The sequence below is a fragment of the Dermacentor silvarum genome, chromosome 11 (assembly GCF_013339745.2).
Source record: "Dermacentor silvarum isolate Dsil-2018 chromosome 11, BIME_Dsil_1.4, whole genome shotgun sequence".
NCBI lineage: Eukaryota > Metazoa > Arthropoda > Arachnida > Ixodida > Ixodidae > Dermacentor > Dermacentor silvarum.
In genome coordinates, this window is record NC_051164.1 from 113286165 (window position 1) to 113307601 (window position 21437).

At 46.1% G+C, this 21437-nt stretch overlaps 1 protein-coding gene across 8 annotated transcripts in view; it reads left to right on the forward strand.

Annotated features, from left to right (window-relative positions):
- LOC119433854 (cAMP-specific 3',5'-cyclic phosphodiesterase 4C) overlaps positions 1-21437 on the forward strand; it is a 595748-nt gene that overhangs the window by 495946 nt on the left and 78365 nt on the right. Inside the window, exon 1 of one of the 8 annotated variants that reach the window (XM_037701129.2) lies at positions 6707-8104. The exons of the other annotated variants lie outside the window; for them this stretch is intronic. Within the exon in view, the coding sequence (XP_037557057.1) occupies positions 7983-8104 (122 nt within the window). The 5' untranslated portion in view covers positions 6707-7982. Of the gene's footprint in view, positions 1-6706; positions 8105-21437 lie in introns of those variants that run through there. 8 annotated transcript variants of the gene reach the window in all.

Sequence of the window (21437 nt, forward strand, 5' to 3'; positions counted from 1 at the left end):
GAGGATATTGTCGCTAGTGTCTACGAGTATGACGGTTCAGCCAGCGTCGAATGGTGGGTGTAGTGCATGGATTTGCCTGAACTTCGTCCTTCTCTCTTCGAAAGGCTTTGTGACTTTTTAGATTGATCATTTTCATCGAATTAGTATCGCCTTATGAGTCCAACAATTCGCAGTGATTATGCGCGTGCTTAGAGGCGTATTATCTTGCTGTGTTTAGAAAACATATTTCTTGAAAATTTAGAAAGACGAAGTGCAATAAATAACGCCACAAGAGCATCATAAGCCACAAACACGAAGTTTAGACAGGTCCATGTACTGTCCTGGTAGCTCACTCCCATGATAGCGGAAGCATCGCAGGCCATTTTTTTTTTTTTTTTTTTTGCGAACTACGCCACCGAGCACAGCACAGCCATGCAGATGCTCTGAAGCGATATCCAGAAGTGCCTTCTTTTAACAATGGTACTAACAGTTGACCAATGCAGCAGCCTTTCATCTTCAAAATATGGAACACGAGTTCGCGAGTTCGATTGCCACCGTTGGAAGCCGCGTTCCTCTATCTGAAACGTAAAAACGCTCGCGTACCGAACAAGCGTACCGAACAAGCGTACCGAACAAGTGGATGCACGTCAAAGAACCCTCAATCTGCAACTCTCCACTACGGCGTCTCTCATTGCCACGGTGCTGCTTTGGGACATTAAACGTCATGATGATGATTTATTGACATGCCCCCTGAAACGGGGCGGTGCCAAATAGTCACCTAGCCTGCTTGAGTTAATCAGGTATGCCATACGTGCTTTTCACTCTAGCAAGCGTAAGTGACATGTGGTGGTCATTATAATGCACTCCTAGAGAATTGCTACACCCTTCAGTGTGTGCTTTTGCCACAGATCGTTCACGTGAAACCGAAACGAGCGGGTCGAGCCAGAGCTGACGCCACCCGACTCCTCGATTTTCGAGTGAACTTTTTTTTTTTTTTCGTCATGCCGAGACACCTCCTGATCAACGCAAAGCCTGTCGCTTAGAGCTTTGATATCCCGTATGTCGGTATATTTGCTCGGAAGGGCAAAGACGCACCGCGTGCTCGATTTGCAAAACACGGTTTACAATTGGAACGTCGGCCTACCTACAGATGACGTCACATACGGAGCGCTCAACCCTTGTGCACGATTTTATTTATTGTGCGTGCTCCAGGGTTGCGAGTCAACAATTATTCGACGCAGTGTTTTTATTACTTCTAAACGTAGGTACGTTAATGCTGTTAAATGTCGTTTCTAAGCGGGATGGTTTCGCTGCAAGGCCCTTACGAATATAAATATAGAAAATCAAGGAAAGTCATTTGAGAAACACGAAGAATGGAGCGACATAAACGGCCCGTGCGCCTTTTGAACGCCGTCGCGAACCAACGACACCTTGAGTACCTTCCGACCTTGTGCAAATGAAATTCAAATTCAACGCGATAGAGGTAGTGCGTTTTCCATAGCTCGGTAGGGCGGGGCGCCGTCGTCTTCGGTGCTGCCAAACAAACAAGCCGATGTGCTCGAGTGGGCTCTCTCTGGCAAAGAATCGTGTGCAAGTGGAATCACGTGCCAGATTCATAAAACTCTCCGAACTTAAGTGCGGCTTCTCGTCGGTGCCTCGAGCTGCCAGTCGCGCGGCAATTTTGCGTGTATTCGCGGGCTTCTTTCACGCTCGGAAAAACATTTTTATGTAGCACGTATTGAGCAACAGAAAGCTGTATCGGACGTTTTTCACGTAGCTCTACAATTTTCTCATTGACACTTTTCATCTAATTATAACATTTTAGAAGTTTTAGATTAATTAAGACTAATTATGTAATTAGGCGGAATGCAAGCTTTTCGGTAGCATGTTGCACTCCTGTAACGAGTGAAGGCGAAAGCCTGCTGCATACGTGGTAGTGCATTAAGTTATACGATCGGAGGCGTCAGACTTCTTACAAGACATAAGGCGCCGCAGTGTGTAGTATGACACTGTGGGTCGACCTCCTCAACGACACATGCGAGCACCTAATGCACTACCTAAATCTTCTGTCGTTGTTTCTTTCGTTCTCTCTTTTTTCCCGTGTTTCTTTCTTTATTTCGTTATTTCTTTCTTTGTTCTTTCTTTCTTTCGTTCGTTCGTTTCTTCATTCATATTCAGCCATTGCATCTTTGCTTGCTTGCGCGGGTATGAGCCATTCCTGATGATGATATTTTTTGCATATTATTTTTTGCATCACTGGACTGGCTCTGCGCACTTGCATCACTGGGAAGGTGGTTCTGCGGCTCGGCCGGCTCGACGCTTATTCCTTCCCGCGCACTGCACTTCGTCTCGGCCGCGGTTGGAGCAGGTTAGAGCACCGCGGTGTCACAGTCACTTTGAATCAAGATCGCGCCCGATCCGGATCAAATTTCCCAATTTCGATCAAGCGTGGTCGCTGCTACACGGTCCAACAATCCGAATCGGGTTAGTGTAGCCAGAGGTTTAGCTCACTCGGCGTGACGGTGCTGACGACATCCTTCTAAAAAGAATCATTTAGATACGTCGAAAAGAGTCGCATCGCAACAGAAGAATTCCGCGGGGAAGTTCTGTGTTTCTTTTTTTTTTTCAATTTTCCCCTGGTTAAAAAAAATGGAAAAAAAAAGAAACAGTTTTTTCCCCTGAAATTTTCAATGTTTATTTCCACCGCTTACATCTCTAGTTGTGAGTGTAGCGCTAGTCTTTCCTCTCGTCCCTCTCACGGTTATCTTTTATTTTCGAGTTTTTTGCAAACACCAACTCGCCCAAGCAGAAGTTATTCTTAGGTATGTGAGGATATGACAAATTCATGTTTACTTGCGTACGTTTCGGTCGTGCCACTATACACACGCATGTATATATATATATATATATATATATATATATATATATATATATATATATATATATATATAGTTTCATCCCCACAAATTATGCCGCGTGGCGAACCAGGTGAATAAAAAACTTAATATTTGTCTTTTGGTGTCCTTTGATCAGTCGTCTCTGTCGTTCACGGCCTTTATAGCAAGCAGTGGCCTGCCCATGCGTCACGTCACTGTACATCAATAGATGTATAGCGTTAGTTTAATTGTTGCTTTATGGTCGTTACTCTTGGCTTGCGATCGAGCCCGAAAGTTCACCGATGCCATTTATTTCCCCCTCAAGAAGCCAGCGTGGCTGAAAGAAACACGACGCGCAAACCTGCTGTCGCGCTCGCTTCCATAGCGCGCAATTCCTCCGTTTCTTGACGTCACGCCTTTGACGTATAAAGGCGCTGCCGGTAACGCGCCCCTCGATGTTTCCATTCTTCTTGCTTTAATGAGCGCGCTTCCGCGTTGTCTAACGATACGAAACGTATAGACGCGCGTGTTCGTATTGTCGTAAGAGCACACAAAACGAAAAAAACGTACGACCAGATTCGTGTACCGTTCACTACGCAAACACAGGCAAATCCACCCGGAAACTTTTTGTTTGTTTTCCCGCTGTTTTCCCGCTATCCTGGCGTGATTTCCTCGTTTCCGAAGCGGGGCTTCTGTTTTGCTCGACCATTGCACGCGTTCGCCCTTACAGCCGCCGGGCCACAGAACCTCTGTAAGTACGGCAATAACCGTTCAATCTGCGCCACGCGGAATAAGGAAGAAATCGCCTCTGCTGTGTTTGTTCACATATCCTCCTTGACCCGTCGCGGTAGCCCGCCCAGTGGTTATGGCGTCGGGCTGCTGAGCTCAAGGTCGCCGGTTCGATCCCTGCCGTGGCGGCCCGCATTCCCATGGGGGCGGGATGAAAAAAAGCGCTCGTGTGCCGTGCATTGGGTGGACGCTAAAGAACCCCGGGTGGTTAAAATTAGTCCGGAGCCCCTTCTCCTCCTCCACGGCGTGCCTCGCAATCAGATCGCGGTTTTGGCACGTAAAACTCCGCAGTTTAATTATTTTAACGCTACAGCGTTAAGGTCCCGTGTCGCAGAAAATCCGGCGTCGGCGTCGTTGGGTGTCTCAGCAAATTGAACCACCTCGCCGGTGACAGGACTATCAATGCCATTTGAAAATGGGGATGTCCTAATATGCTTAAAAAAAAAAAAACGCCGGAGTTGCCTTTCAAGCGTCTTCCAAGTTTTGCTTATACGTCCCAGACCCGATGACAGCGCGGGAGTACAACCACTTCGAAGCTCGTTTCTTATTATCGACTGGTATCGTACACCAGCAAAAAAATAAATAAAAATAAATAAAAATCTGATTATATTTCACGCTTAGATGTGGACGGCAGCACATCTCCATATACATTGAGACGGTCACCTTCCTCGTGTTTGTTGTGATGAAAACCGCTTTTCTTTGCCTAAACACAAAGATGAATGCGTAACATCGTGTGCTAGATTGGCATGTTGATGCTACATCCTGGATTTTCATGTCACCTCGCATTATTCGAAAGGAACTTCACGGAGCCTTTTCGTCGCCCGTGACAATATAACGGTCTGTATATGAAATTAGTGTCTATTTTCACTAAAGCTTACGTCAAGAACATACTTAAGCCACTTCCATACGGTTCCGTATTGATCCAACTTTATATTTGTGAAGATATATTTTACCTAATCGACTTCTTGAAAATGTATAATGTGCATTATAATTCACAGTCGAGAGCAAATGTCTAGAGACCACGACATCAGCAAAAACATTTTAACTTCTTCCAATGCAGCCGGCGTGCAACGGGGAATTGTCTTAGTGGATGTCGTTAGTCGATCAGGCGCGCTTTACCACTTGATTTCAGTCTTTATGCCTAGTCTGCAATTTTTTTTTTTTTTTTGCGGCACCTCGTGTCCCCATATATTTGCTTTCGACTGTATGCAAGTAATAGCACGAGGATATGCGGTTAAGAAGCGTTTGCGGCGACTATCCGTATGCCCTTTTCTCTTGGAATAAAAAGCGGCGGCAAATGCGCAGGTGTGTATATCTCTTCTAATGGTTGCAAATGGCTCCATATCAGCGTAAATGTCACGGCGTATGTTTTGCTGAGGGCGTAGGCAATCTTGATCGCATGGCCCCCGTGTTTGTTTGACTCGGTTATCGTGGCCATCGAATTATCTTTCCCTTGTCTTTTCCTTGTTCCTCAGTCGTAGCTTCTTTTATCACGGCATGTGTGCCCGCACGGTTTGAGCAGGGTGTATTTACACGCCCTTCATAAGGCAGCGAGCGCGGTGTTACTCAATGTGACGACGCGAGGGCCTTGGCATACAAGGCACGCTTCAGAGGTCATCGATAGACCCGCGATAAATGTCACGACGGAATCGCGCGCGCACATAATAATAGTAGACCTGAAAAACATCAAGCGACCGTCATAATGTAGAATCTTGTGTCGTGGTGAAATCGTGCAAGTAGCAGAGTAAAAAAAAATATATCTCTCCGCGAAAAAATAATGGGAATACGCAGCGACGGCAATGTTTTATGGTGGCCGTTTGACATGGGAGAGCGTTGAACACTTTTATGGCAAAAATATTCGACAAATATAAGCATCCTAACTCACGAAAGTGTCAAGATAAGTTTTAACCAAGGATTACTTATACGAAAGGATTGTTTGGGCATGGTAAGTGTTGGTTCATATCATCTGAGACTCTAAAGTGGCTGCCTTAAAAATAGTAGGATCGCCTTGTATCCGTGTAGACTGATCATTCTGCTCCGATTGGTTTTATTTTATTTTATTTTTTCTTCTATTTTCCTGCCTTTTTTCATCTTTCTCGTTACACTACTTTTTAGCAAGTTGCGCGGGCTCCCTGGTATGGAAAGCTTCACTATTTCTAAGTTATTATTATTATTTTAACAAGTTCTGCAACATTCAGTCAGCCTCTGAACAGTAATGAGTGACTGAGTACGAACTTTATTTAGGTCCTGAGGAGAAAGACATTCATTCATTCGGGAAAATCATTCTCACTAGTATTTATATTCTAGATAGCACTAGTCAACATATTTTCTTTTTTTAGAGAAGAGACAGCACAATCACTTTTGTCCTATGTCTTCTATGTATATAAAGGACAGGAAAAAAAAAGAAAGACGACCATCTTAAGACTCGACATAAAAAGACTGCAGAAAAAATTCAGTTGCAGAAATGTCAGTCTGAACTTACTGATGTATATGTCGAAAGTGGCCTTCATTTGCATATATATATTCATTTGTGGCCTTACTTAATATCCCTGCATCGCTTCTCGCTTTAGTTGAAGGGAGTCTGCATGAAAAATTACAACGAATTACTTAAAAGACAAAGAACAACAAACGAACAAGAACCACAAACCCATGACTTTCATGTGAGGTTATCGACGTTTGAGATCGATTATTCAGTTTTGGCTAATTCTATTCTAGTAGAGCTTCTTTCATTCGAGATAATGTTTTATTCTTGAAAATCTCTAGGTTATAATTAAACATACCGTGATCTTCGCTTGATTCATACAGTTTTCTAGCAAACATCCTGTTTGTGTCGCGCAAATTTCGCGCTTCTTCCAGATCGGTTTCGTTTTCCGTTTTCTTCCGCGTCGCCTCTTCGCTTCCCCCCCTGTTCCTCGCTGCATCGTGCCGGGTTTTAGCCACAGCCCGCGCCTGCCGCGCCTGTCGCTCTCCCTCACTACACGCGCGTAGCGCTGGTCGGCCGTCTTTTTATTACTTTTTCATCTCTTTCGCGAGTTCGTCTGCTGCAAGCTTTGAGAGCGCCGGCGCGCGGCGGCGGCGCGCTGCGCGTCCTACCCCTCCGCACCAGCTTCGAAGTCGATGCTCCGCCCTCTGAGCAGAACGAGCACACCTCCCCAAGTTTGTGTCGTCTTGCCTCGCTCACTACCGTTGTTCAAGCGCCCGCCTAACGGTTTCTGTTAGCTAATCGACGAAAGCACTTTTATATTTACGCTCTCCGTCGCCGACGACCTGCTGCTGCCGCTGCAAGCGCGTCGGATTTCCTGCCTCTCGCTTCTTCCCGGAAAGCAAAAGAAAAGTCAAAACAAAAGCAGCGGCACTCGCACAACTGAGTTCCCCTCCCGTTCGGGGCCGAGAGCCCAGAAAGAAAAGGCGGTCACGGTTTTTCGCTTTCGCGCCACTTCGACGGACTCCTGTGGACCGCACGCGCGTTCCTCCTGTTCGCCCAAGCTGTGTTGATTCGTGCAAGCGCGCGTCGGCGAAGTGCTCGTCTCGCCGCTTTCCGCATGGATTCGACTTCACGGCATCGCTGCTGCTCTTGGCAGCCAACGCGCCCGCGCTTTGAAGGATAAGGCCTGCCTGACCGACACTCGTCGTCGAACTATCGCCGACGCCGGCGGCTGTCGCCGGCGGGCTCTGGCGTAGCGGAGCGGCAGCTGTCACTAGGAATAGCGAGCGGCCACACGGACGACGTTGTGCAACTCGAGTGTCCAATCAAAAAGTTGGGACGGCGGCGACGTCATTGCGTCTTGGCGGCTCTTCGTTCCTTGGCAGCGCGCGCTGCCTGCTGCTACTGCTGCTAACCTGCCGTCGTCTGCTTCTCTTCCTGGCGCATTCGGTTGTGCCTTCTGCTGCCTCGCTTGACTGTCGTCTGCTGCGGGCGAGCGGTGCATTTTAGTCCGTGGCGCGTTCTTCCGGAGAAGACTAACGCCATCCGAGGATCGATCCTGGTGGTCGCTATGCCACATCGCTGCCTGCCCTGCATGCGACGACGTTTGTGCCAGAGACTGTCTTGAGAGCGTGTTTGTGACAAGGTCTTTCTCTTCCGGGAGGCCCGCGAGTCATCGACATTGAACCGCGTGGCGTCGTCTTCTGGAACTTCGTTGTCTTCGGATCGCTACATCGTCTTCGTGAAGTGGTGCGCGGAAATCGAGTGCATTTTTTTTCTTAGCTGTTTGCTTGGTCACCGTCGTCTTCGTGTTCGAAGTCGCCGGCGAAGCCCGCAGGATCGCCGTGGATTTCGTACGGAGCGCCGTGCTGTCGCCGTTCGAAGACGCCTTGGCCGGCGTCGTGGTTTCGGAGATGGCGCGAGACCCGGGCCTTCACCTCCCTCGCACACTAAGCACGAGCGCTTTGCGCATCAAGTCGAGATGTTCCTTCTGGGAGAAGATGAACGAACTGCCGTCTCGGAAGCTCACCGCAAGGTAACGGAACTGATTTCGAACCAAGCTCTATGTAGCTTCGCGCTCGGGTCAGAATATAAGTTCGTGCATGCCGACTCTCTCAAATTTGCGAGGAAATGTGACACGAAAAGTTACTTGGAGCGAGATTCCTCACTCTCTTTTTGAAATGTAATCGAAGTAACACGTATTACTGCGTCTTTGGCATGATTGCCAGGTGATTCTCGACACAAACACGGACATAATCAGATGTGTCTACCAAAAGAAGCTGGTGCGATGTTGAGAATGTTGGCAGTATTAAAAGTGCATTATATTTTGCCGTTCAGCATGGTGAATGGTAACAATTTAGAGATGACATTCAAATCATCTTACACAAGGACAAATATCTAGCGTGACATCCAGACGTGCATCAGCAAACGTATGACATACGTCGCTAAACCGAATAGCCGACGTCAAAAGCTTACGGGGACCGTATGATCTGAGGAAAGGTTGAATGTTTCCGCATCCTGGGCAGCCTGGTATTCCGGAGTTCTGGTCGGCAATATAGTATACGCGAACAGCAGTGTTTTACTATTTTACAGGCAGTAGGGTCACAAACGACTCGGAAACTCAACGTTTTCGCAATTGCCGCGGTCCGCAATCTCTAGACGCCGATTGAACCTCCATTGTTGTTCTGCTGAATCATCGTTTCATCATGAAGATTGTCGTGTGATACAACATACTTTTAATCTGCTTATTCCGGGTTATATTTTAAACCAGTGCTGGAGATTTCCTTAGCTGAAACAGTGACACATTGATCAGTTCAGCCGGCGATGTGATGAAATTTATCGTAAAAATTACGCGAGCGGTTGTTTAATTCCAGGCGCGCTGTGAGTCATGCGGTTCTCCGACGGACCCGATAGAATCACTCGAGTTAAGAAAAACGCGTCGCCTTTTGTTACTTCTTTTTTCTCTCTGTCTTTCAATCGATGATCTCAGCGCTGGGAAATTTTTTTTTTTTTTTGTGGTTACAGCCCCAAGCGGAAACACTCTGCGTGTAGGTAGTACGCGGTGCCGCTGTAGTGCGCTCAAAGATGCGTGGACGGAAGCCCAGTCGACCAACCACTCGTGCGGGTTTCACGGTCAAGGTCACGAGCGAAAGGGTTCTCGGCCGTTCCGCCTTGCGGGCTTCTCCCACGGTTTCCCCAACGCTGACCGGGAAAATTGCAGTCATCGAACGCGCGGGACGTCGCCATAAAGCGGGCTTTGCACTTCGCGTAAGTTGATCGAGAACGCTCGTCGCCGACAACTTCGCCGGGGAACTTCGCGCCGAACGTTATGGCCCCCGTTACGCTATCCGTACATAGCGGCAGTTTTCGTCGAGTTCTTCCCCGACGCTCGGTATTTAACGCAGAATCTTTTTGTTACGGTGTTTCGATGCGTCGGCAAGAATTACGACAGGGGACTCCGGTGCTACGATCGTTCAGCTACCATGGATTTGTCTAACCTTCGGGCTTGGGACTTCAGACGCTCTGGTGGAGTTATTCATTAAGCTATCAAATATAATATCTATTCTTTTATAATCTATATAATATACTATAAGCTATTATAATCTATTACAAATTATAATCTGTATTATTATAAATTCATCACGCTATAATATAATCTCTATAAACTACGAAGACATCATTTTTTGCTAAGGCACGAAGACAATAAGTTTCTGCACAGATGCGCAATTATTACGAATTGTTGCATTTGTCGCGCGATATTTTTTTGAAATATCGCGTTAATGATTTGTCCTGTAGCCGATATAAACGGGCTCATGGTGATCATGACGATGATCATGATTTGTTGATCATGATGAGACCCGTTCGAAGCCAGAAGGACAAGTTTAGGCAAATCCGGGTTCTAATATTCAACTCGCATTGAGTATTTTGTTTTTTACGTACCTTACACCTAGGTGTAAGGTACGTACAAAACAAACGTACAATCAACCTCCTGCTTGGGCCTTCGCAAGGCCTGCAGTATTTTAAAATAAATCACTTAATATGCCCATCTACCCCGTGCTGGGACGCTATTCCGCATATCGTCAAATTCGGCCATGTTGTTGAATTCGCCATCTTGTCAGCTCTGATTGGCCCTGAAGGCTACTATACGGCCGCTCTGATTGGCTCAAAATACCACCATTACAAAATTCGACAGTACGGCGGAATTTGACGGTGCCCAGAATAGCACCGCTGGCTGAAAATCCGTTATAGCTTCCGTAGCACCACAGTTTCCTCTGTCAAGTTTTGGGCAGAACATTATGCCCGGCAAATTCCTGTCTGGACAGCGTTGACAGAACTGGCTGCAGCGCTAACGCATACTTAAATCAAAGCGGAAAAATGCACAAGCAAAAATAATAAACTATCTGCCGAAAAGATAAGTTCAAAACGGGTAATAACTGTTGTACGGTTGCCAAGATGCCTCAGCTAACTAAGTTTGCCAACTACTCGGTGCCAGGTATTTCTACGCCACTCTTGCGCCATGCCTCACACGCCGCTGCTTGATTTCGTCTCCAGTGTCATTTTATCCCCGGTATCGTTATGCACGCTTTCAGCTAGTTTCGCGTCGAATTCATTAAAAAGATTAACGAGAGCTTGTCCGATGTGTTGCGAGATTCCTAATTCTATAGTTAGAGAGAAAGTGAAATTGAAAAGCTGTCTCTTCTAGTTACTAGCCATGGTCGCTAGTCTTTTACTACCGGGAAAAGCACCTCACGTAGAAAAGTTAATTATTTGCGAAGAATAAGCTCACGTTTGAAATATTTTCACACATTTACGGGAGGAACGGTGAGCCTATATAGTTTGTACTGGCATTATCGCCACCGTCTTTATTTAATCTGCTTACCTGCGACGAAGTTGCAAGGACTGTAAATAATGACTCGATGTGGCGATCGTGACGTTGCTTGCGTGCTTGCATATCTGCTTCTTCTAATGGAGAGTGGGCAAGCTGCTCCTGTGTCTAGTCTCACTCGGGCACCGTCGCGGTGACTGCTATAAATGATGTCGCCTGCACGAAGTTACGCGCGTATCTTCTGTCAGAAGAAAATCGGGGCTGACGGCATGACGAAGTGCATCCCGTATGGCGCAGCCGATCTTTTCTTACCAATGGTGGCGCGTGGTGTTGTCGGGATTACTTTCTTATCTTCTCCCCCTCTGGTGCAGAGCCTAGGAGGCATCGTCTCCGCGGGAACCCGTTTGGTAGAATAGAAAGATGAACACTGCCTCTTTCATCAGTCTTTCATTTTTTTCTCCCCTTTTTTGCTGAAAATGAATAGCACGATAAGGTGTCACAAAGTTAAATACTGTCAGGGGGACACCTCAATAAAAAAGTACATGCATAAGGTGCGATATTCTATTCGAAATAGCATGTGTAGACTTGTATTTATTTATTTATTTATTTATTTATTTATTTATTTATTTATTTATTTATTTATTTATTTATTTATTTATTTATTTATTTATTTATTTATTTATTTATTTATTTATTTATTTATTTATTTCGAGTACCTCGAAGGCCCCTGTTAAACGGGTATTATTACTTGAGGGGTGGACTTAGTGTCAGCGGATGATATCAGATAAATATTTTGAAACTGCATTGAAGAGGGCCGCTGTTGCAGGGGGCAAGTCATTCCAGTCTCTTGGTGAATAACTCGCAGCACCCAGCGACGGAACAAAGTGTGGCACAAACGTACACACAGCGCTTTGTCCATGGGCCGACTAGTCCGACCGTCTATTCCACTCCTCTTCGGTAAAAACCGATGACAGGTGCGCTAGTGTTGACGGCTGGTGCGCGTTGCGATGTACCACGAGCCGGCGAAATCACTGAATGGCCTTGATGGGAGCTGTAAAACTTGTGAAAGAGGCCTCGTTCACTCGGTTAAAGCAGCATGCTTGAAAATAAAAAGAACAAGAAATATCAGGAGGCTCGTTCAGCTATTCCTCCAGCTCTGAACTAGTTTACTTCGACAGCAGCACGTTCTCACGTCGGACACCGTGATTTCCTCCAGATTAACGATTGTCTCTGTGATGCGCACCGCTTCGTCTTCGCCCACTAACGTATGGGGCTAGGCCGTAGTCTCCGAAATATTGGCACAGACGCCAGCACTCGCTGAGTCGGCACGACGCACAAAACCCAGCACAATGTTGCGCTGGTCCAGCTTTGTGCGCATAACTGCGGAAGAACACGTACGCAGTAAGAACACAGACGCATGCAAGTATCTGACCTGTAACTATTGCTTTATTAATGAGAGACACAATTTAACTAAGTGCTTGGCAAATTCGTACACAGTCGAACGCCTTTATAACAAAATGCTTAGAGCCCCCGAAATCATTCGTTATACAGGTCACTTCGTTTCAAAGGTCGCACACCGCGCAGCTCGCAATAAAACCGGGACATAATCATTCCTTCGTTATACACACGGTGTAAGAATATATCTTACACCGTGGTTATACAGTCATTTCGTTGTAGTGCTTTGTGAAGCCAGCGGCACTAGCCAATCATCTCTTAAGCGCGGTCCTTCGAGTATACCTGCCTTTAGAATGTACGTCACCAAGTGTTCGGTCGGTTTTTGTTGACAGTCAACGCACGCTTTATTTAATGTCTATCGCGAAGTTAGGGAAATCTGAAGAATTTTGAAGAATGTTCTCTCGTGAGCGCGCGCGCCTGACCGGAGAAAAGTCCGTTGCCAGTCAAGGCACAATGAAAAATTCATCCCGATACTGGGAATATTCCTTCGCAAGATGATCCGCATTTGCAGGCCTCGCACGTCCCCTCGCCACCATTCAAGAGCTCTTTCGGAGATAACGCCGGTACGTTTCATTCCCATCCCGACCAGTACTATATTTTCTTTTTAAATAACCGATAACAAAACAAATATAAAAGTCTATCGGAATCCTAGGCAATCGGACGCAGGCGGCCAATGTCCGCTGCCTTTTGCTCGCTTAACGTTGTCTGCTCGAAACAAAACTGAAAATCCACATTTTCCTTATATATATATATATATGCTTTTTTCCTTTTCTTCGATTATCTTTTTTCTTAGCCAAGATTGAAGTGGTCTGAAGTGGGTATGTACATAAACATACAAATATGCGCCGCAGCCAACGCCGTGGCTTTCTCTTAATATTTCATCTTCGTTCGGCGTTCTCTTCATTCACGACGTGTGCTATCTGACGGGGATATTTGATCCATATAGATGCGTCTCCACGTTTGTCGCGCTTCATATTCCTCTCCGATTGCGTATACGTCTCGGTGGGGCCGTCCAGTCGTGAAAGCCGAACGCTGCAATTTCCAGTACTTGGCCATTCTTTTTTGCTCGCATTCTTAGTCTGTATGCCCTTTCGAGAAGAGATGAGTGTTGGGGGTAGGGTAGGCGGCTCCTTTTTGCTTCAGCCCCTATAAACCGGGCGCATTTTGGAGCGCCTCCTGTACTGTCGTAATCCCCCTCCGCCACCTACCTCTTTTGCTTCTTCTTCTTCTTCTTCTTCTTCTTTTTTTCGCATATATATATATATTTTTTCTGGGCGGCGGGTGGGGGACTGCCTTATTTTTTATTACTGGGCTCCTGGCGATAGCTTCGCAAGGCATTTAGTTCGTAAGTGCTATTTGCAATTGGCCGGCTGGCGGCCTTCGCTGATAGTGCGCCCAGCATCAGTATTGGGTGGGGTTTGCTCTTACGAACAATTCTATACCGTAAGAGTTTCTTGTGAATACGGGTCTTGGTTCTGTAGGTTAGGACGACACGCTCCTGGCCCCAATCCATCCCGTAATTATCTATTGTGAGGTGATTCATCGGTCTTTTTTGACGATATTATTCTTCTTATCGTTGTGGCGTATGTTGCTTTTTAATTGTTTTTTTTAAAGATAAAATGCAAAGGTAGGATTCTTTAGAGACGGCCATCTCAAAATCCCGAATGCACTACTCTGTAAATGTGAATAAAACAAAGACGTCTTCTCTGTGCAAAGAAGAAAAGGAAATGTCTGTTGCAAATATGCCACAGCAAGAGGAAAATAGCAATGATTTCACGCAAGCACAAGACGCAAGCGCAAGACGCAAGCACACAAGTTAGTAGTGTTCTTGTAACTTCTGTTACTACGTGCAGATGAAGTGTGTTATTTTCTGCCTGCCATGGCGTGAAAGTTGTTTATTATTAAATTTGTTTTTCTGCGCAGAAAGGCAAGCAATGAATTGAGCCGACTCTCTGATCACTGTTGTCGTTGTTGTTGATAGTGGTGTTGTTTGCAAAAATTTTTACTCTGACCAAGCCGATAGGTTTGTAAGGAGCTCAAAAGCAAATATATTTGCCTTGCTTCGCCAAGTATTACTGCCTGCGATATGTTTACGTACTTGTTTCCCGGAATCATGACGCCCGCAGTGCCTTAGGATTATTTTTCGTGTTGCATTCGGACAAGAGAAACATGCCTGGGCGATATGTTGGAAAAATGGTTGTCTTGCGCGCGAGGAAGTTATGTTTGATGTGTTGTAACGCACGAATTTGGTAGCGGTATCACTAGATGATTTGCTGGCGCGTGAGTGATGATTTCGTTGCTGCTTCCAGCATATTCTGACTGATAAACGGGGTTTAATGGCGCACAAGATATAGGATGCTAAAGCAATAATTTAAAAAATCTCTCTTCATATATAATTACTTTGTGCATGCCTAGCCGTTTCACTATATGGGAAATATTAGCAACAAAGCATCGGATTGAAGCCAACGCATTCCGAAACAATCGACGTTCAATCGTCCCACCAGACATGGGCTTAAAAACTACGTAGGAACGTGTGGGTCGTATCCGGGATGTGTATTCGACTTGGCGTCGCCTGGCTTCGGCGCATCCATTTAGTGCCGCAGGATGTATATGCGCTCTCGTTGCTGCCGTAATGACCACGTGGTATCCGCTTTAACCAGTAAGCGCATGGAACGCGCCGACGCCGGGAGACACCGCGCTTCAAGTACGCCACAATACGCCTAAGAAATCCGTCATGTGGTTGCACATTCGTCCAGCTGTACAACGTGTTGCTGTGACGTCTCTTCACTTTAACATGCCGAAGATCCGATAGCTGAGGACTTTCCCCCATCCGGCTACTTTTCGGTCCCTGTACTTTCTTTTTCATATTTTTTCATCTGCGTATCCGATCTTGTTTCTGGTGCGCTATAAAACGCACACCTGCTGCCTCGTGGCGTTCCGACGCGCGCACAATATCCGGCCGCGATGTGGACGATTTTTTTCGTCCACATCGCCATACCGGCCTCCCCTTCTGATATCCAGGTTTAATGGAGAGTCCCTTTCCGGCAGGGGCCGCGAAACACATCTTCCCTCTTCGCTCTCCTTCCTAGTGTCATTAGTCTATCGAGAAACCCCATGTGGCCATCTTCCCCTCTTCTCTCTACAATCTTTGTCGCTCACGAGAAGTTTCTCCGCTCTTGTACTGAGCCGGACGACGACGGCGCCATTTGCGGGTACCTCCTTTTCAGCGTTACTAATATAGCGTGCATACGCGTGCCAATAATAGATTTCTCAAGCCCATGCGCGCTGAGGGGAAAAAAAAAGAGGGGGGGGGGGGGGGGCTGCATTTGGTTCTTCCATTATTCCTTGTGTCTCTGCGCATCCCTATTTTCCTTCGAGGAAAGCGGCGGTTTCCGCTGACTCTCGAATCCTTAGGCTCTGCGCTGCGCGCCTCCGCGCCTGCATGCGGGCTCTTATCAGCGACGTATGCCAGCGCCGCCGGTCGCCGACGCATCGTCTCTGATTTCGTTCAAGCTATCGTCGGCGACCCAGCGAGACGAGTTCCAATCAACTTATAGCCGGCACGCTACTGCGTCGCGCCGATTTCGTCTGCGTCGTTTCAAGCATTCTGCATTTTTGAGAAGGCTTTATGCCGCGCCGGGCATTTCTTTTTGGCCCTTCATGCAAACCGAAGTGAATAAAGGCGTGACGGAACAAGGAAACTCGTACGCGTGCTTGAAGAACTGAAATGTGAACCAAAGCATATTTCATTGAGTACGATTCCTTCCCGTGCGCTGTCTGTGATCGAGCGGTGCGCTGCACAAGATATCCCCGGCCTCCAGCGCGCACGCGACATACCCCAGTGCGCGGCGTCATTGCATGCGCGGAGTAGCAGTCACTGCACGCGTCCACGTTGTCAGTGCCCATCTCCCGTATTGGAGTCGTTATAGAAATGCCGTTGTGTGTCTGCTGACTATACATGTATCCTAGGATAGAATTTCTTTTGGGTATGCAATTGAACGTTATAACGCATTATTTTTGCAAGGAGAGACGCTTCCTAGAGAAGTTCTTTTTTACTCGGTGCAGAATTCTGTGCTGCTGGAGTTCGCTAACAGTGCGCGCGGGTTTTTCGCGCATTCGGAATAAAATTTTGTTAATTAAAGAATACGTGCTTACAGGTTTATTGGCAGTCCCACTGCGTGATTGCAGTGGGACTTTGGAACGAAATTTTGAGAGAGCGCATTGACTTTGTCCTTTTCAGTAGTCGATCTTTTTGTATCCATTATCTCTTTCTTCAGCGTAAAGTATCCACCAGAGCTCATCTCCTGGCTAACCCGCCTTCTCTTCCCCTTATCGTTTCTTTGCCTCTCCTACCCGCCGCGGTGGCTCAGTCAGCTAAGGTGTTGCGCTGCTGAGCACGAGATCGCGGGATCGAATCCCGGCCGCGGCGGCCGCATTTCGATGGAGGCGAAATGCGAAAACGCCCGTGTGCTTGCGTTGTAGTGCACCTTAAAGAACCCCAGGTGGTCAAAATTAATCCGGAGCCCTCCACTACGGCGTGCCTCATAATCAGAACTGGTTTTGGCACGTAAAACCCCAAAAAGAAGAAGAATGCCTCTCCTTCTGACATTATGGCGCAGTCTTTGATTACAATGTATCACCTTAAGTTCATCGTCGTCAGCCTCTCCAATGTGAAGGCCTCTCCCGGCAATCGTTCGGTCGCCAATTTCTTCATCCTGTCGCACCGCCTAATAACCTGCCGTCCTCGAGTGTGTTACCCTTGCCTTGCAAATCATTCTATTATCTCTACTAGACTAATCGGAAATGTGCTCATGCATTGCATTACCTGGCCAACTTTCCATCTTTATCTCACGAATAGCCTATCAACTATGATTCCCAGTTATATCACGATACTACGCGTGACACAAATTCAGGTGTCGAAAAAGGTTAAGACCGCCGGACTTCAGTGGAAATCTGCACGAAACAAAGTGGAAATGCCTTCTGTCTGTATAGATATAGGTATATATGGCTTTCTGCAGTGACTCTTGCGCAATATGGCGTCAGTCCGGGTTCGTTTTCAGAATGCTTGCTCCGCTCCAGGAATTCTTGTATAACCTCGCTGGGAGTGTACAAAACATCCAAACTGACAATGCATACGCATGCTCCCCCAGTATCCAGCGTCCTCGCGTACCCCGTCTTGACTGCATGCAATGTTTGCTTCCAAGCCGATATTCGTTTTCTTCTTTCTTTTCATTTTTTTTTTTTTTTTTCGTTTCGCTTCTTCATTCGAGGTTCCTTTCTTGCCTTCCAAACTTCGAACATATCCTCGTTTCCGGCATTCTTTCATCTTCATTCCAAATTCCATCAAAAGATTCTGTTTTTTCTCCGAGTTGATACAACGACGCCTGCTGCTGCCATCTTGCGCATCCGATGTATGCAATGAGGGAGGAAGCGAGAAGAGAAAAGACGGAAGTATTTGTCCTTCGGCTTGGTTTGGCTTCGTCATTAAAATGCCGCCAGCCGCCGCGTGGTCAGAGGGAGTGATGAAAGTGGGTTCGGGCGCAAACAGACGGAACCCTTTGATCTTTTTTGAGACCCAACGTCCTTTGTTTGCGGCGGACTTCAGCCAACATGAGCTTATAAGCAACCGAACTTTATTTTATCCATGGTTCGTAGTAATGATGATGGATCGGCGTGTTTCAAAGGCAGCTCTCGATCCTGTTTCCGCGCATTTATTGGCTCTTAGAGGAACTTTATTTATAAGGATATTTTCCTGTTAGGGACATAGCTTAAGCTTTCTTATATATATATATATATATATCCACGTGTTCCTAAACCGCCTTCGGGGATCAAGTACTGAATTCTGGAGCAGGCAAGCGAGTAAGAACTGGCAGTTGCCCTTGTTTTTAGGTCGCCACTTTATTGTCTTGGTATGAGTCCGGATCACGTATCCTGAAACGTACGCGTGTTTCAAACAGTCCTAACGCCGATAAGCTTGCCATTCGTACTCGTATTGTTGTGTGTGCCTGTTCTCTATTCGCGCTGCGGCTTCTCATGACATGCTGTAACCCCTTGACAACGAAGTCTGATCCTTCCTTAAAACTAATAGGCGGTTTCTTTTGTCTCCCCTAATATATGGCCTACGTCTCGCCCAAAACTGTGCAGTCTTGTGAAAGAAACGCGACCTGTAGTGCTATACCACCTGTCTCTACGAAGCAGAAAGGTGTAGCATCTATATAGTTTCACAATTACTAACGGTACATGACCTATTTTCCATAAACAGGTTGCTTGTTTGTAAACAAACAAGCACATGACATAAAATAAGAGCAGATGGCAACGTTCACCGTTCTTCAGTGTATGCCGCGTTGAGCAACAATCTTTGCAATATAACTTTTGTAAGCTTGGCACCGTCTGTTAATCTTGCCTGCAGTGAAAATTTACGCCAGTAGAGTTTGTCATTTTTCTTTCTCCGCACGGAATGCATGTAGAAAACGCGTTGTGACGTCACACTGAAATTTGTCGATAGACTATATTGCTGAATGCGTTTGAGTGCCGCCAATTTGGATTATTAACGCTATCGTTTTCTATCTGTAATATCGAAATTTACGGTAGTACAGTCTATTTGTATTCATAAAAATTATTGCACGGATGCGTTTGATGTTTCATGACCGTGTTAATTTGAAGTCCCTGCGCACAAAATTGAGGATTTGTTCGATTGTTCGTGTAACAGTCCAAGATAGCGGCACCTATGAATCGAAAATAAAGTTTTAACGTACAACGTGCATATGGAAGCTCTTCTTGTCACACTCTGTGCCTTTCTCATTCCTTCAAGTTCGCCCCGCCGTCTGCTTTGATACTACTCTCTCGTCTGGCTTAATACCATGAAGGATGCCGCGCAGTGACGGTGCAACGTCCGTGAGAGCCGACATGTTGGACACTTTCGGTGAATGCAACTTCGCAGCGTTCGCACAATGCGTGCGATGAAGAACGCAGTAATGGCTACGTGCACAAAGTGTTTTGACCAGCATGGTCTCCCCGCACGGGCATGTTAAACTGAATACACCGCGTTTTCTGCTGTAGTCGTTAGTGTTTACATGACATGCATTGCTCCGCAGCGCTGTAGCATAAAATACAGGCGTGTTTATTGCCTGGGATCCGCAATGTAGACGTACGTCTGGAACATGTGGAAAATCTGCGTACCTGTAGCATTGGCATACATGGTTGCAGCACGCAAAGATGATTACGATTTGAAGCGATTGTGCGGACGAAGTCGTGCTCCTCACGATACGTATATACCACGGATTGAGTCGTACTTAAACCACCGCAACCACCGTGCTGGCCAACCGCGAGTCGTTCTCAATGCACAGCCGGACGGCAATTCGTCTTCTGATTAGCCGAAGTCGACAGTAGCTTTGATATCGCTGCAGCGCCTTTATGAGGAGCAAATTATCCTGATTAGACGAGGCGCAGCGGGTGCGGAGAAAGCACCGGTCACTATTGTGCGCGATTTCCTGATTGATTGGCGCTGTATACAGCTTTCACTGCGCTGCATGGAATTACACAGGCAGAACACTCAGCTTGTCCTCGTAACCCTACTTGATTTATAAACATCTTCAGCTGCGATGTGGCGGAGTGTTCTTCCGTAGCATTAGCTCACAAATCATGGTTTGTTGGCTCAGCTTTTCGTCTTGCTCTTTCTTTTTTCTTCTTCTTTTTTTTAAATATTCATGCTCCAGCGTGGCGTTGCTTTATTCCGGAAACAATAGTACGCCAACAGTAACGTCGCTCTGTTTCCGATTCAGCGAAAACAGGGTCTTCCAGTCTATGGGAAAGTGATTCTTTTTTGCTTTCCCAAGGCGTTTTTGAATTCTGATCTCTCGCGCATTTGACGGCCAAGACAGCCGATCAAAAATAGGCCAACAATGGGGCCTGTCAGAAGAGAGGCCGTGTCCGTTATTCCTTGGGGAAAATGTGGCGGAGCTATAAACTGCGTGGCATTAGGGGGTTATGTGGAATAGATAAAAGCGTGTATCTGTCAGGCGTTGCCTGTATAATATCTGCCATTTCAATTTTGTAATGTTCCCATTGGAATTATAAGCGCAAACTTTAGACGAGACAGTGCGACAGACAAGGGACATTTTTCTGTAACAAACACACACACGCGCGCGCGCGCACACACGCAAACAGTTCCCAACAATCAATAAATCAATCAATCATTTATTTATCGTGCCCAGGAACAACCGCGAAGTCTAGGTGCTGGCGCACGTATACATAGATAAAGAAATACAGCACGGGAATATCAGTAAAAAAAACAATGAATAAAATATAACAATCTTGAAAATAAAAGTGTACATACATGTAACCGTAGTCGCAAAAAGCATACATAATAAAAAGAAGGGAAGTTGAACAATATGGGAAACTAAGACACAAGAACGGAAAGCTCAGAGCAGAACAAAGACAGAGAGTTGTGAAAAATATCAAGGTCATGAAAGTGGGCGTTATAAAGACTCTGTATTCTGTGGACGGTTGAGTGTTGGTAGTGACAGGCAGCGAACATGGAAAGGTCTGTGTTCTCTGGTGATCTTGCGCGGAATACGAAACTTCACACAACTGAGGAGTTCGGGGCACATGAGGATACCGTGAAGGAGTTTGAAAATGAAAAGCAGGTCAGCGCGATTACGTCGGAAGCGAAGTAAGGGCAATGGCAATAATACAACAGTGCTAGAGCACGGCCCAGAGTCCGTGTTAGCAAAGCGGTGATGATATATGCTTAGAAACTTTTTCTGGACCCGATCTATAATGTCACTGTTGGATCTAGAATGCTGTTCCAGACGACTGGCTAATAATAATAATAATAATAATAATAATAATAATAATAATAATAATAATAATAATAATAATAATAATAATAATAATAATAATAATAAATATGCCAAGTGAACAAAGTATAAAACCGACGTTCGTTATATATCGCCTGCGAAGAGCGCATATTTTTACATTGACGATAGTACTTCGAAAGGACAAAATGGGTTAAGTTTTCGTTAAGGCGCTGCAACGTCGATCGGCCCTTCTAGGCATAAAACTGTCAGAACCTTTCAAACTAACAGCC